This window comes from Toxorhynchites rutilus, chromosome 2 (assembly GCF_029784135.1).
Source record: "Toxorhynchites rutilus septentrionalis strain SRP chromosome 2, ASM2978413v1, whole genome shotgun sequence".
NCBI classification, from domain to species: Eukaryota; Metazoa; Arthropoda; class Insecta; order Diptera; family Culicidae; genus Toxorhynchites; species Toxorhynchites rutilus.
Genome location: NC_073745.1, coordinates 204342846 through 204357031, shown reverse-complemented (window position 1 = coordinate 204357031; position 14186 = coordinate 204342846). Strand labels below are relative to the sequence as shown.

General features: G+C 42.3%; 2 protein-coding genes across 2 annotated transcripts in view; one reads left to right on the top strand and one right to left on the bottom strand.

Annotated features, from left to right (window-relative positions):
- The window catches only part of LOC129771848 (regulator of G-protein signaling 17), a 142191-nt gene extending 128561 nt beyond the window's left edge, over positions 1-13630 (bottom strand). The window contains exon 1 of the mRNA XM_055775942.1: positions 12191-13630. The gene's annotated coding sequence lies outside the window, so the exon portion shown is untranslated. The remainder of the gene's footprint in view (positions 1-12190) is intronic.
- Positions 3060-6693, top strand: LOC129766610 (uncharacterized). Its single transcript, XM_055767189.1, has 2 exons — positions 3060-3639; positions 3848-6693. The coding sequence occupies exons 1-2, from the start codon at positions 3060-3062 to the stop codon at positions 6691-6693; spliced, it is 3426 nt and encodes a 1141-aa protein (XP_055623164.1).
- Positions 13631-14186: the final 556 nt, after the last annotated feature.

The following is a 14186-nucleotide window of genomic DNA, read 5'->3' as shown; positions in this document are numbered from 1 at the left end:
GAACTGGTAGCTCACAAACCACCGTCGGAATCTCGGAGGCTGAAATCGTTCGGAGTGAAAACGAAATTGCCGATTGAGGTTAGGTCAACCACGTGGAGTGAGTAAGCAGCTTGTTTAAGGTGGGTACCGCAACTCTTCCGTAATTGTGCTCGAGATGAGAAAGGCGGCTTTGCGAAAGAATTCAGTACGCCATAAAACACTCCTACGTCGGCGTAGTACTTTCCTCGGATCGGCAAAGTCGATCCAACAGTTCAACGACCAGTATGACGGTTCTCAGATCCATCAAATGCAATTGCGAATAGATCGCCTTGACGAATTGTGGAGAAACTTCGAAAGTGTAGAGGATGAGATTGAGGTTATCGAGGATAATCAAGAGGAGTTTTCTGAAGCCCGCCAGGAATTCCAAGATTTGTATTTTGAGCTGAAGGCTTCTTTAGTTGGCAAGCTTCCACAAAACGGTGTTCAATCAAATGGTCCCGCTGCATCTACTATGGTTCACCAAGTGATTTCGGTCAAACTGCCGGAGTTGAAAATCCCGGAGTTTGATGGGCAACCGGAGCAGTGGATTGAATTCCGCGACCTTTTTAAGGCGGTCATCCACTCTAATATGCAGCTGTCAGCTGTGCAAAAACTGCATTATCTCCGAAGTTCTTTGAAAGGAGATACGTCTCGGCTTATTTCATCCATCGCGATATCTGCGGATAATTATCCAATTGCATGGAAAACAATATGTGACAGATATGAATCAACTACTGTTTCCGTCAACTATAATTTCTTCAAAGCTGACATCGAAAGCATGTGTGCAGTATTATCGAGTGTTGATTGGAATACTGTTCTTGACAAGGATGATATTGACCTCGCAGTGCAGACATATTCACATATTCTCGGTTATGTGATCGACAGGCATGTTCCGAAACAGTATTCTCCCGATAATCGAGTTCCGTGGATGACAAATGAGCTTAGAAACATGAAGACCTTAAAGAGAGCAGCACTCAGTCAGTATACCAGGGCTAGAACACGTCGCTCGGCGAATCACATTGTGTTATCGCTTAGAGAACACTACCGTAGACTGAACCAAATTTATAAGTTAAAAAGTAGACGCAGCTTTATCAAACATCAGACTCGCATCCAGCAAAAGCTGAAATCAAACCCGAAAGCCTTCTGGAAATATGTCAACGATCAACGAAAGGAAAGCGGCATGCCCTCATCAATGTTCTACAAAGATGAAGTTGCGACTGATACTGAAGAGATTCGACGACTTTTCGCACTCAAATTCTCGGGAATGTTTGATAATGCCACGCTATCACCCGATGAAGTATCGACAGCCGCCAGAAATGTTCCGGTTAATGAGATTTTGTTGAGCCGAATTCTCGTAAACGATGAGTGTATCCTCAAGGCTGTGGCCAAATTGAAGTCATCAAGGTCAGCGGGCCCCGATGGGATACCCTCATTCATACTAAAGAAGTGTGCCCAACCGCTGCTCGCCCCGCTCCGCCACTTGTTTGGCCTTTCGTTGTCTAGTGGAAAATTCCCGATCCTTTGGAAAACTGCGTATATGTTCCCGGTACATAAGAAAGGAGACAAATCGAATATTGACAACTACAGGGGAATTTCCAGCTTATGCGCCACGTCAAAAATGTTTGAACTCGTAGTTCTGCCGTCTATGTTGTTCCATTTTAAGGAACTAATCAGCAACGATCAGTATGGATTCATGCCCGGACGCTCCACAACAACGAACCTGCTTGTCTTCACATCGCATGTCATCGATGGCTTCTCGGAGGGATGCCAGACTGACGCCATCTATACCGACTTAACAGCTGCCTTCGACAAGCTGAACCACGCAATCGCAGTGGCCAAGTTGGAACGCATGGGAGTCTGCGGTAGTCTGCTGCAATGGTTCCAATCTTACCTGACTGGCAGAACAAACTGCGTGAAGATTGGTGATCGTCTATCCTCATGTTTTGCATCGTTTTCCGGAATACCACAGGGCAGCCATCTCGGTCCACTTGTTTTTTTATGTCACTTCAACGATTGCAATAATCTACTAGAGAGTCCCCGATTACTTTACGCTGATGACATGAAAATCTTCTGCCACATCAGATCGATTGACGATGCCATGTTTCTCCAAAGGCAACTGGACTTCTTTGCCGCTTGGTGTGAAACGAATAGGATGGTACTGAATCCCAATAAATGCTCAGTCGTGTCGTTTGCAAGAAAACGGAATCCTATCTCCTTCGATTACCGGCTTTCAAACGTGGTTCTACCTCGCGTAAAGTGCGTTAACGACCTTGGTGTGCTCCTGGATGCAAAACTTACATACAAGGATCACATCGCATATATTGCCAACAAGGCATCGAGACAACTTGGTTTTATCTTTCGAACGACGAAATCATTTACAGACATTTACTGTCTGAAGGCTGTTTTTGTGGCCTCGTTCGCTCCATACTGGAGTATTGCTCTGCCGTCTGGAACCCGTACTACCAGAACAGTGTGTACCGCATTGAAAACGTGCAACGACGGTTTATCCGTTTCGCTTTGCGTCTACTGCCGTGGCGAGATCCGTATAGCCTTCCCAGCTATGAAAGCCGTTGTCAACTAATCAATTTAGACACTCTGGAAGTGCGTCGGAACACTGCCCGAGCCATGGTGATATCTGACGTTTTAACCTCACGAATCGACTGTCCTGCCATTCTCCAAAGGATCAATCTTCTGGCTCGGTCAAGGCAGCTTCGGAATGCTGCACTTCTCTGGTTTCCTACCCGGCGAACTAACTACGGTGCTTACGGTGCTGTCACAGGACTGCTGCGCATTTTCAACCGTGTAGTCTCTATGTTTGACTTTAACCTGTCCCGTATTTGTATTAAGCGTAAATTTTTAATGTTTTTTAGACCTTGACTTTGGACAACTTACTAGGCAATGCAAATTTTTAATGTAATTTTGTAAATTAATGCAGTATTTATGTAAAGTCAATTTAGATACTAAGACTACCATTGGGGTTTCTAGCCTGTTGGTAATAAATAAATAAATAAATAAATACCAATTATATCGTTAAACAACACATGTCGGCTCTTTTCCGGATACCCTCAGTGAAAAGGGGTTCGGCTACCGCACTAGCAGAATTGGCAGACGAATTCAATCGTCATGTGGGGATCCTCGACAAACTTGAGCCCCCAAACGCCCATTGGAATTCATTTCTAGTAGAACGTTTGAGCAGTTTACTGGACGAGAAATCCTTGCTGGAGTGGGAGACGCAATGTGGGGAGGATGAAGTTTCGCCATATGTTCATCAGCTGGAGTTCATTCACAAAAGATCTCGTACGTTACAAAAATGTACTGCGTCTTGCAGTGCCCCTGCAAATGTTCCAGTGAAATCAGTCAAACTCAAACCTTCCTCTTCCCACGTGGCGTCCGAAAATGTGTCGAAATGTCCAAGCTGTAAACTAGCTCATCCGTTGACTCAGTGTGATTCGTTTGCCAAATTGACGCCGAACAACCGACTGGATTTCGCCAAAAAACATCGTTTGTGCATCAATTGCCTGAAGGGTGGGCATATGGCAAAAGATTGTCGAAGTAGCCTGTGCCGCACCTGTGGAAGGAAACATCATAGCATGCTCCATTTTCCTCCGTTGACTGCCTGGAGTAACGCGCGCGTTACCCCAGGCAGTCGCGTCGGTCGCGGAAAGCACATCGTCGTCAGTTGTTTCGCCTGAAATACCCCCCTCTCCGTCGTCGGTAGTTCCGTACGGTCGTCTCGATTCTGAACAACATCCATATTGCCCTCAACAACCAGCCACTTCGTTGACGCAATCAAACATTGCCCATACCAATACCGTGTTTTTGTCAACAGCTCTCATAAGAGTTCGGGATGTACATGGAGTCTATCATTTCGCAAGGGCATTGTTAGACAGCGGTTCGCAGTCGAGTTTTGTCTCGGAGTCTTTGTGCCAGAAACTTGGTCTCAAACGCACACGTATCAACTTACCAGTTAGTGGCATAGGTCAAGCAACAGTGAATGTTCACTTCTCGGTCAACTTATCTTTTGCCTCTCGTTTCGAAGAAGTCGAACGCCAGCTTGATTGTTTGGTATTACCCAAACTAACTGTGAGCCTCCCTAGTCGGAGTGTAGACATATCTCGGTGGAACATTCCACGGAACCTACCACTGGCCGATCCGAGATTCAATATCAGTCAAGGAGTCGATCTCATCATCGGCGCTGAACTATTTTATGATCTCCTCGAATCACAACAAATCACTCTAGCTAACAACCATCCTATTTTGCAGAAAACGGTCTTAGGGTACGTCGTCTCTGGAAAAATTGCCATCCAAGCGTTCGGGACGGTGGCATGTCACGCCACTATTGACCAACAACTTAACTCCCAGCTGGAGAAAATGTGGGAGGTGGAAGATTTTGATGTCGGGAAGGCGTTTACCCAGGACGAACAATACGTCGAGGACCATTTCAATCGCACCACCTCGCGAGATGAAAGTGGTCGTTATGTTGTGCGCCTACCATTGAAGGAACCGCTACTACCACTGTTAGGAGATTCCTATAAGGCGGCTCTAAACCGATTTTCGATGATGGAAAGACGCTTCGCAAAAGACGAGGAGCTGCGAAAGGAGTATACTAAGTTCATGGAGGACTACATACGGCTGGGGCATATGGAAGAATGTTCTCGCGTCGCGGGCCCGCAGTTTTTTCTACCACACCACGCTATACGTCGACCAGACCATACCACGACCCAAATCAGAGTCGTCTTCGATGGCAGCAGCAAGTCTCAAGGCCAACTGTCGCTTAATGAAGTGCTCTTCACCGGACCCACGGTGCAGCCAGCATTACTTGTCGTGGTGGTAAACTTCCGGATGCCGAAATTTGTGTTCAATGCCGACACAGAAAAAATGTTCCGGCAAGTTTGGACACATTCTGACGACAGGAAATACTTGAAGGTCCTTTGGCGTACGGACCCCTCGCTGCCCTTGAGAATCTATCAACTAAAGACCGTAACGTACGGGCTTGCCAGCTCCCCCTACCAAGCAGCCCGTGTACTAAACAAACTTGCGGAGGACGACGGTAACAATTATCCGCTTGCTGCACCGATCGTCACAAAGCGATTCTACGTCGATGACGTGCTTGCCGGAGGAGACAATCTGGAGGAGATTGCCGAAGCTTGTCGGCAGCTGCAGCAACTTCTAGCACGAGGAGGTTTCACGCTAAGGAAATGGAGCGCAAACGATGCAAAGGTGCTGCAGCATATACCTTGCGAACTCTGGGGGACATCTACTCAGACAGAGATTGGTCGAAATACGGTAACAAAGGCACTCGGGCTATTGTGGAACCCAGCCACTGATCAATTTGGATTTCAGGTTCCCATGCTTAAGGATATAGACGTCGTCACCAAGCGCATAGTGGTCTCAGAGATGTCACAGCTCTTTGATCTGCTGGGGCTTTTGGGACCTGTGATAATCAGTGCCAGGATATTCGTTCAGGGACTTTTGGCGAACTTGGGTGTGACTTGGGACGAAGAGCTGCCTGAAACAGAAAGTTGCTGGTGGAAACGATATCGAGGTGAACTGGTCCAGTTGAAAGAAATAACCGTACAACGATCGGCACTTTCAAATTGTCGTCGTGAATACCAGCTTCATTGCTTTTGCGATGCGTCATCAAAGGGCTATGGCTGCTGCGTTTTTGTCGTTGGTCCGAATGCAGACGGAATCCTCGAGAGTAAATTGCTAATAGCAAAGAGTCGTGTAGCACCTCTTCGTGGGCTTTCCATACCCCGATTGGAACTGTGTGCTGCTCTGCTTGGCAGTCAACTGGTGCATAATTTGCAAACAAACACGGATTTTTCGGCCACCGCTATTTTTTGGTCTGATAGCATGGTCGTACTGCATTGGATTCACTCCCCGCCAAGCGAATGGAAAGTTTTTGTATCAAACCAAGTAGCAGAGATACATCGCCTTACGTCTGGATCCCTATGGAGATATGTTCCGTCCGAAAGCAATCCAGCAGACCGTACCTCTCGAGGAATTCAACCTAGCCAAATACAACACGATTCCTTATGGTGGCAGGGGCCGCAGTTCCTTACACAATCCGCAGAAGCTTGGCCGGATCGCCCATCTAGTTCTGCGACAATCGACATCGCCGTGCAAGAAAAACGTAGCACCGTCGTCTTAGCAACAGTTACAGTCGACGACTCAATCTTCGAACGATATTCCGAGCTGGGAAGGCTGCAGAAAGTTGTGGCAACCTGCATCCGTTTTAGCAACAATTGTCGGAGCGCGAAGGCCAATAGATGTTACGGAATCCTGACACCTACAAAAGTGGATGGCGCACTAAAAGCGCTGGTACGATTGGCCCAGGTAACAAACTTTCCTAAAGAAATTAAAAGCCTCCGTCACAACAAATTTGAATTCGACTGCAAGTCCCCCTTGAAAAACTTGAACTTATTTCTCGATGGACAGGACCTACTTCGCATCGATGGTCGACTGAAGAACACGAATGGTCCCTTCGATTCAAAACATCCGATAGTGTTACCATCAAATCACTCATTGACCATATTAATCGCCCGGTCCATTCACCTAAGAACTGCACACTCTGGTCCGAATTTACTGCTTGCGACAATTCGACAGCGATTTTGGCCATTGCGTGGCCGCAATTTGGTTCGCAAAGTGGTGCGCAATTGCGCAACCCACTGATTCTCATCAGCAAATGGCACCTCTTCCCGCTGTCAGGGTGGTCCCATCAAGAGTTTTCTCGAAAGCTGGTCTCGACTACTACGGGCCATTCAATATTCGCCCGTTGTATGGGAGGGGGGCGAACGTTAAAATGTACGTCGCGGTGTTTGTCTGCCTGGCGGTTAAAGCGGTCCACTTTGAAATCGTCCCCGACCTCACAACCACCGCGTGTATTAACGCCATTAAACGGTTTGTAGCTCGTCGCGGGCGGTTAATAGAGCTACATTGCGATAACGCGACAGCCTTCGTCGGGGCTGATCGCGAGTTGAATGCGTTGCGTCGTCGGTATCTCGCCCAATTCAAGTCGAGTGATTGGGAGAGTTACTATATCGAGTCTGGTATATCATTCCGCTTCATTCCGGCTCGTTCTCCGCACTTTGGTGGTTTGTGGGAGGCTGGGGTGAAGTCGTTCAAACACCATTTTCGCCGCATCTTCGGTGGGAGTTCATACACCTTTGACGAATTCTCTACAGCGACAACTCACATCGAAGGTATCCTCAACTCCCGGCTTCTCACCCCACTCACCGACCACCCAGGAGATCTGGAAGTTTTCACTCCTGGGCACCTCCTGATTGGGGAACCAATGTTCTCGATTCCAGAACCAGATCTCACGGACACCACTATAACCAGACTATCTCGATTACAGGAAATGCGTCGTTCGGTACAACATTTCTGGAACCGTTGGTCCACAGATTACATTAGCCAACTTCATCAACGAGGAAAGTGGAAAACACCAACGCCGAACATCAAGGAGGGAGCAATTGTACTCCTGAAGCAGGACGGCCTTCCACCATTCATGTGGAACCTCGGACGCGTGGAGCAAACATACAAGGGTACCGACGGTTTGGTACGAGTGGTTCTAGTCCGTACAGCACGCGGTGTGTACAAACGCGCAATTACGGAGATACGAGTCCTGCCGTTGAGCACCACAGACCATGATAACCAACACTACGAGGATGAAGTCGTTCGTTGAAACGGGCAGTTTCAACGGGGCCCGGGATGTCTACAGTTAAATCTTGAATTCTGTGAATTAACGTTAATATTTATCATGAATATTTCAATTACCTTGCTATAAAAATCACGTGAATTATTTCAACAAGATATTATGTAATACCTACTGAGAAGATTTGACAGTTGGCAGGAAATAAAATTATTTACAAATACTATCATAGAATACAGGAGTATAAAGGAAGATTATACTAAGAACGAAGTTCAGTTAGAATAAAGCTATTGAAAGTAACACATCTCACGTTTCTCAGTGGTTCGACATAACCACAAAATTCCAAAGTACTTTTATCGAGTAATTCGAGTAAGAAACCCTCGAACCTCGATAATATTGCTTTTTACATGTTGTTAGTTGCTCTTTCGACGAAATTCGTAAATTGTCAGAATGATGGGAGAAATTTGTGGCTAACTATGTGGAACACCGAATTCTTAGGGATTTCATCATTTTTAGCCACAAATTATGAATCCTGATGTGATTTAAAACAAAAAAAGGTTATTATCAATCTCCTTCTCCATTCTCGAAATATTTAAAAATATATTTCTAATTTATTGTCTTTTTATAGTAAATAATCCCTTTTAATATGTTTGTCTTGCTATACCGTCATGAAATTTTATGAATTTGCTTATAATTTCCAACAACTTTTCCAAATACATCATCATGGTTCATTTTTTGACTCAAGCGTAACTTTTGAAAAGGGCATATCGATTTGAGTGAGAGAAATCTTTGATAATTTATATCTAAAAAAATATGAGTTGTACCAAAATAGTGTGTTAGAAAGAGTTATAGAGTATTGATGTCTTAATTTGAAAAAAAATACACACTGAGAAGAAAAATTAGTACTCTATTTTTTATTTACAAAATAAAATTTTAATTTGTAAAATATTTTTTTATATTTTTTTCATTTTTTTCATATAAAATAGAAGTCATGTAGAAAATTCAAAAAATGGACCCAAGATGGTAAAACTAAATTTGACGAAATTTGTGGAACATCGAATTTTTAGGAATTTTTCGAAACTTCGAGTTTTTGTATGTTAGCAGTCCTTTTTAATCACAAATTATGAATCCTGATGTTATTTAAAACAAAAAAGGTTATTATCAATCTCCTTCAAAATGTAGTCATTCTCGAGATATTTAAAAAAATATTTGTAATTTATTGTCTTTTTAATAGTACATAGGCCCTTTAAATATGTTTTGTATTAACCCACATGTCTTCGAATGTTTCGTAACGTAACTCCTAAACATATGTCCTTACCATAACGATGTATATGGAAAAGTTGTTGGAAATTATAAGCAAATTCATAAAATTTCATGAATATGACGGTATAACACGACAGACATATTAAATCACATCAGGATTCATAATTTGTGGCTAAAAATGATTGTTAACATACAAAAATTCGAAGTTTCAAAAATTTCTAAAATTCGATGTTCCACAAAGTTTGTCAAAAATAGTTTTACCATCTTGGGCCCATTTTTTAAATTTTCTACATGACTCTTTCTAAGACACTATTTCGGTACGACTTATAGTTTTTGAGATATAAATTATCAAAGATTTCTCTTACTCAAATCCATACGCCCTTTTCAAAAGTTACGCTTGAGTCAAACAATTCCCAATTGCTGTGGAAAACTCATATTTCCTCTAACCCAAACGGAATACACACTTTCATTCGAATCAAAAATACTCATGTTTTGTCATTTGTCGATTTCATTTGGAATTACTCATAGGGAAAATGATCTCAATCTCCCATCAGATTTCAGCCAGTGCACAAACTATTTTGTGTCCATTCAAATCGCTTGTTCATCACTTCGGATCTTTTTTAGAATGGAACGAAATTTGAAAATGTATTGTTTAGTATGAATCTTCAGTTATCATGAAAATGCCTGAGTATGATCAAAGATTCCAAAACGAATGATACGCAAGGAAGTAGAGGAAAAAGCTGTCGAAAATTGTACTTTTCCTCCTTCTCCTCCTCCTTCTTCTTCTTCTTCTTCTTCGTCTTCTTCTTCTTCATTGACTTCTAGCCCCGAATTCACTTAATAAGCGAACGCGTAACTGTTTGGCTACAGATAACCTCAAAATACAAATAACAAATTTAATCCCTTTATATCTCTTTCAGTTGCGAAATTTCTCTTTTTTTAGTACAAGTACTGCACTGAGCTTCCAATTTGTATGCTCTGAAAATGCATAACGAAACGCGATCGATCCTTGTGATAGCACAGTAACAATTTACGGTATACCGCAGCATAGGACTACATCTTTGATTTCTATATAGAGGGATCACTCTACGAAAAGTGGTTCCCGGAGTAAAACGACTACAACGGAAACAACAACTCAGAAAAAGTTTAGTAGGATAGAAATATTGTGGCGCGGTATTGAATTTCAAAGCAAAAATTAACCGGGCAAACGTAATACACCAAGTAAACGTATACCGTTTATGTTACGTCATTGCTGAAGGGTCGTATCCTATGTTTCAAACAAACCGGGCAATCAGGACATAGGTTTGCGTGCGAGACACCGCCGCTCCCGACGGCGGGTCGGCGGTGGACTCGGATCGCGTCATATTGGCGGCTTGGACCGCCTCGATTCCTTATCCTCGTTGATAAATTTCGAAAAACGAACACTAGAAAGTAAATTCATGATAGAAATGTGAGACATTTATACACATGATGTTTTTCCTGCGCCTCAATATTTCTAGCCTTCTACACCTTTTCTAAGCGGTTTCTGCGACGGACTATGAAATTATTCGATTTATTCCCCTTGCTAATTGTTTCGGTTATTATTTTAGAATAAATCGAGATTTAAGTATTAATTCGTCAGTAGAATGTTGTGCTGGCCTTGGAAAAGGTAAATGGTTTATGTGGTTTTGTAGAGACAACTGAGGTTCGTAATTCTTGATTCATTTTTGAATACGCGAGAACAATACGCAATCTGGTCATTTATTGCAATTTGTTTCCTCGTGTCAATACACGCACTGTACTGCGTATGCATCGCGCATCTTATTCTTATACATATTTATATTAGGATAGCTCAAACTTAAAAGTTTATCGCCTATAGCCTCAAAAAAGTCCAACTAGAACTCTCTCGTAACTTTCTAACCCATTTCACATAACAATAATAAACAAACATTAATAAACAAAATAGTGTTAGGTAACCAATCCAATCTATCTCTGGCAACACAGGCAATGAGGATATGTGCGTATGCTGCAAAAATATACGAACCATCCACCAGACGGAGATGAAAATCGAAGCGGTGTATCATTTCATCGAGCCTTCACTTAGTATTTTAAGTTGTGAATAAAATCGATTGGCGGTGTTCAACATCTTTCATTGCCAACATATTATCGACTCCTTAAAGTGATTTCGGATTGCGGACTTCGTACTCAGCAAAACTATTATGTGTGAAATCAGCCTTAGAAAAATTTGAAAATTTCAATGTTAACTTTAAGTCTATAAAAGAGGCTGTTGACTCAAAATTAAAACAGAAATCGCAAATGACATTTCTTTGCGCTCTTTTTGTGCCAGTTGCAAACGTGTGTCTTCTCTTCAATGCCTTTGCGTGCAAGTATTGAGCACGCATTTCGAAGCAAACGATTTTGGAACGATCGATCCGCACTGCACCAAAACAATAACTTTCGGTCTGCCGTAGCGGATTCATCATTTATTACACGCGCATCCTAATCTTTTTTCTTATCAAAGGTAAATATGTGTTTTTCATCATATAAGGATTATGTTCTCTGATGTTTGTTTCGATTTCTTGCCTAGTTTCCACGGCCTTATAGAGGGTTAGGAATAATAAAGTTTTTCAATTTTTAAATATTTCCTATGATTGAACAGTTGGCCATGAGGGTCTGAGGTATCATTTCATTCTGGAAAAGGTGTCTCTTGCCAAAAAAAAGATTGAGAACCGCTGTCGTATAGTATCTGAACTTATCTGGAAATCAAATAAGGACGTCTTTTCACTTTTTGAACATCCCAATATCAAACTCATAGACAAGTAGAATTAGTTCGCTTGAATCAGAATTGTTATTGTAAAGGATAATGAATGAAGAGACACAAAACGTATAAATGAAGTCATCATGCGAGGAATAATTATTCTACAGCTTTCTAAGAACTGTTGTTGCTTTTGAATATAAACACTATTGCAATTCACATAATTCACATAAAAATGATATCACTTATTTCGTCTGCCATGTGGAACGATGTCAATCTTAGACACATTTTTTTCAAAACAACTTGTCAATTTTGACAACCTGATTTTGTTAGAAACTACCTCGGTTTCATTCAGAGTATTCGAGAAGGAATGCGTCACCTGAAACACAAATAAGCTGTGAATTTTGGCAACAGAATCTCAACAGATCATTCATCAAAATAACGCAAGCGACGCTTCAAAGAGAGGACGAACTATCACATTTTTGTCCACTTGTTAGCTATCCAACGTATCATATACTCACCGTTGTTAATAGTGCCGTTGCTACAGTTACTGATATTATTATTGCCGTTAGATATCTTCCGCGTTACTTTGGTCACTGTGAATCAGCTGTTTCAATGGCGAACGCAGGAAACAGGTTAACTGAATCAGGAGGTATTATCGTGCCAGATATGTAACTACTGACTTGTAGTCTCTCTTTCGCTCCTTAATACGCTCTTCTAAACAGTTTCTCTTTCGTTCCTAAGAGTTTTGTGGTGTTTTGTTGTTGTTGTTGTTGTTGTTGCTGTTGTAGCACTCTCTGATAAGGGACAGATGATAATGGCGATTACGATGATAGCGATGACGATAATGACGGCAACTTCGTGCGTGAGTTTTTTTTCCGTCTCTTCTTTTTTAATGTTATCGTGATTACTTTCGCTATTTCTCCGCAACTGACCGATAGGGATAGTGTTGACGGCTTTATTAATGACAGTGTTGCGATGACGTCGACAATGATTTAGGATTGACAGAGGCTACTGACATGATTGCACTCCACAATCTCTACCACAAAACCAGCTTCGGGAATCGCAATTTGTGGAAAATGATATCCTTTATTCCAGTTGCTCTCGAAGTTCTCCCCTTTTTTCTTTCCTCAATGAACCATAACACATGTTTGCCATAATTGTAGACAATATCACTTGCTCTGATATACAATCATGTATTTTTCACTTGTTTCGTTTCGTTTCACACATTACTTTCTCGCCGCTCGCTAGAAACTACGTTCGATATATATACATGCAATCCCTATCCACCATACAAAAAATGGAACGGGATAGAACAAAACAGAAACAGAACGAACGATGATCTTATTGGGCCATTTATTTTCCACACTAACCGCACATTTCCACTAATATTACCGCTACAGTACACAACACATCCGACCCTTTCAATCGCGAAACTACAATTTCATTACCATGAAAAACTATCTTCTCTTCTCGGGTGGTAATTTTCCAGCCACAGAAAACAAATCCTTATCCAGTGGAGTGCGAGAAATTTCTTTCTATTCAAGAAAAAAAACCGTGGGTTCGAGCAAAAAACTCGACTCGCCCTTGTAACACCTCGTCACACTGCTGCTTACGAATATTGGTACAGAAAAAAACGGATCACATTCGTCTTGCGAAGGGAATACCAGTGAGAAAAACCGTAGGGAAACGCCAAGAAATATCCAAAACCGCGTAATACCGACAATCCACGAACGTTCCACGCGAATTTGGTACGAAACTATCCAGGAAAGTAAAACACTCGACTAATTAACGGCTGTATACTGAACTAGGTGTATCATAATGACCTATTAATTTCACGGAAAAAGCGTCAATTTTCCATGAATTTTGAACTGGTGCGGCGCCCAAACCTTCCACAACTTGTAGGGCGAAACAAAAACCAATATGGCGTGCGCTTACACACTAGAAACTGTGCGAGAGCTCCTCTCGTCGTTCAGTTCTGGTTCGAACGATTCGATACTGAGTATCTCAGTGAGCTCAGGGATAATGATGTCTCTCTCTTTTTTTTTATCATCGCTCACCTCTCGCATCCTGACTCACCATGGTTTTTCTCACGGGCAACAACCACACCAACGCACTCAGCACGCATCATCATTATTTTTCATTCTTCTTCGCGATGGCGGCAGAAGCGGCGTTGTTGGATGATGTTTTTTCACGCTTTGTTTTCCCCCTAAGCGCACTCTTGCCACCACTGTGTTTTTGGTTTGGCTCTCCTTTTTTCGCTCCTCTGCGGTGTGTCACATGCGCTCTATTTTTTTCCGACATCTAGCGACACGTGTGAATGTCAGATGTTGGGAAATGGTTTTCCGTTTGGTACCTTTCTTATGGGGTAACGATTGAAAATGTTGTAACTTCGGTACTGCGCAGAAAGTCGTCGTAATTCCGATTTTAGCCTTAGTAAAACTCTCGAACAAGTGCAGATTTTTTTTTATATCACAGCAATTCCATGAAAAATGAATATACCAGAAAAATAATTTT

Coding starts and splice junctions, on each gene's coding strand:
- LOC129766610 (XM_055767189.1), top strand. CDS start 3,060: ATGTCGGCTCTTTTCCGGATACCCTCAGTGAAAAGGGGTTCGGCTACC. Junction 3,640..3,847: donor TCCTCCGTTGACTGCCTGGA/GTAACGCGCGCG, acceptor TTTTGTCAACAG/CTCTCATAAGAGTTCGGGAT.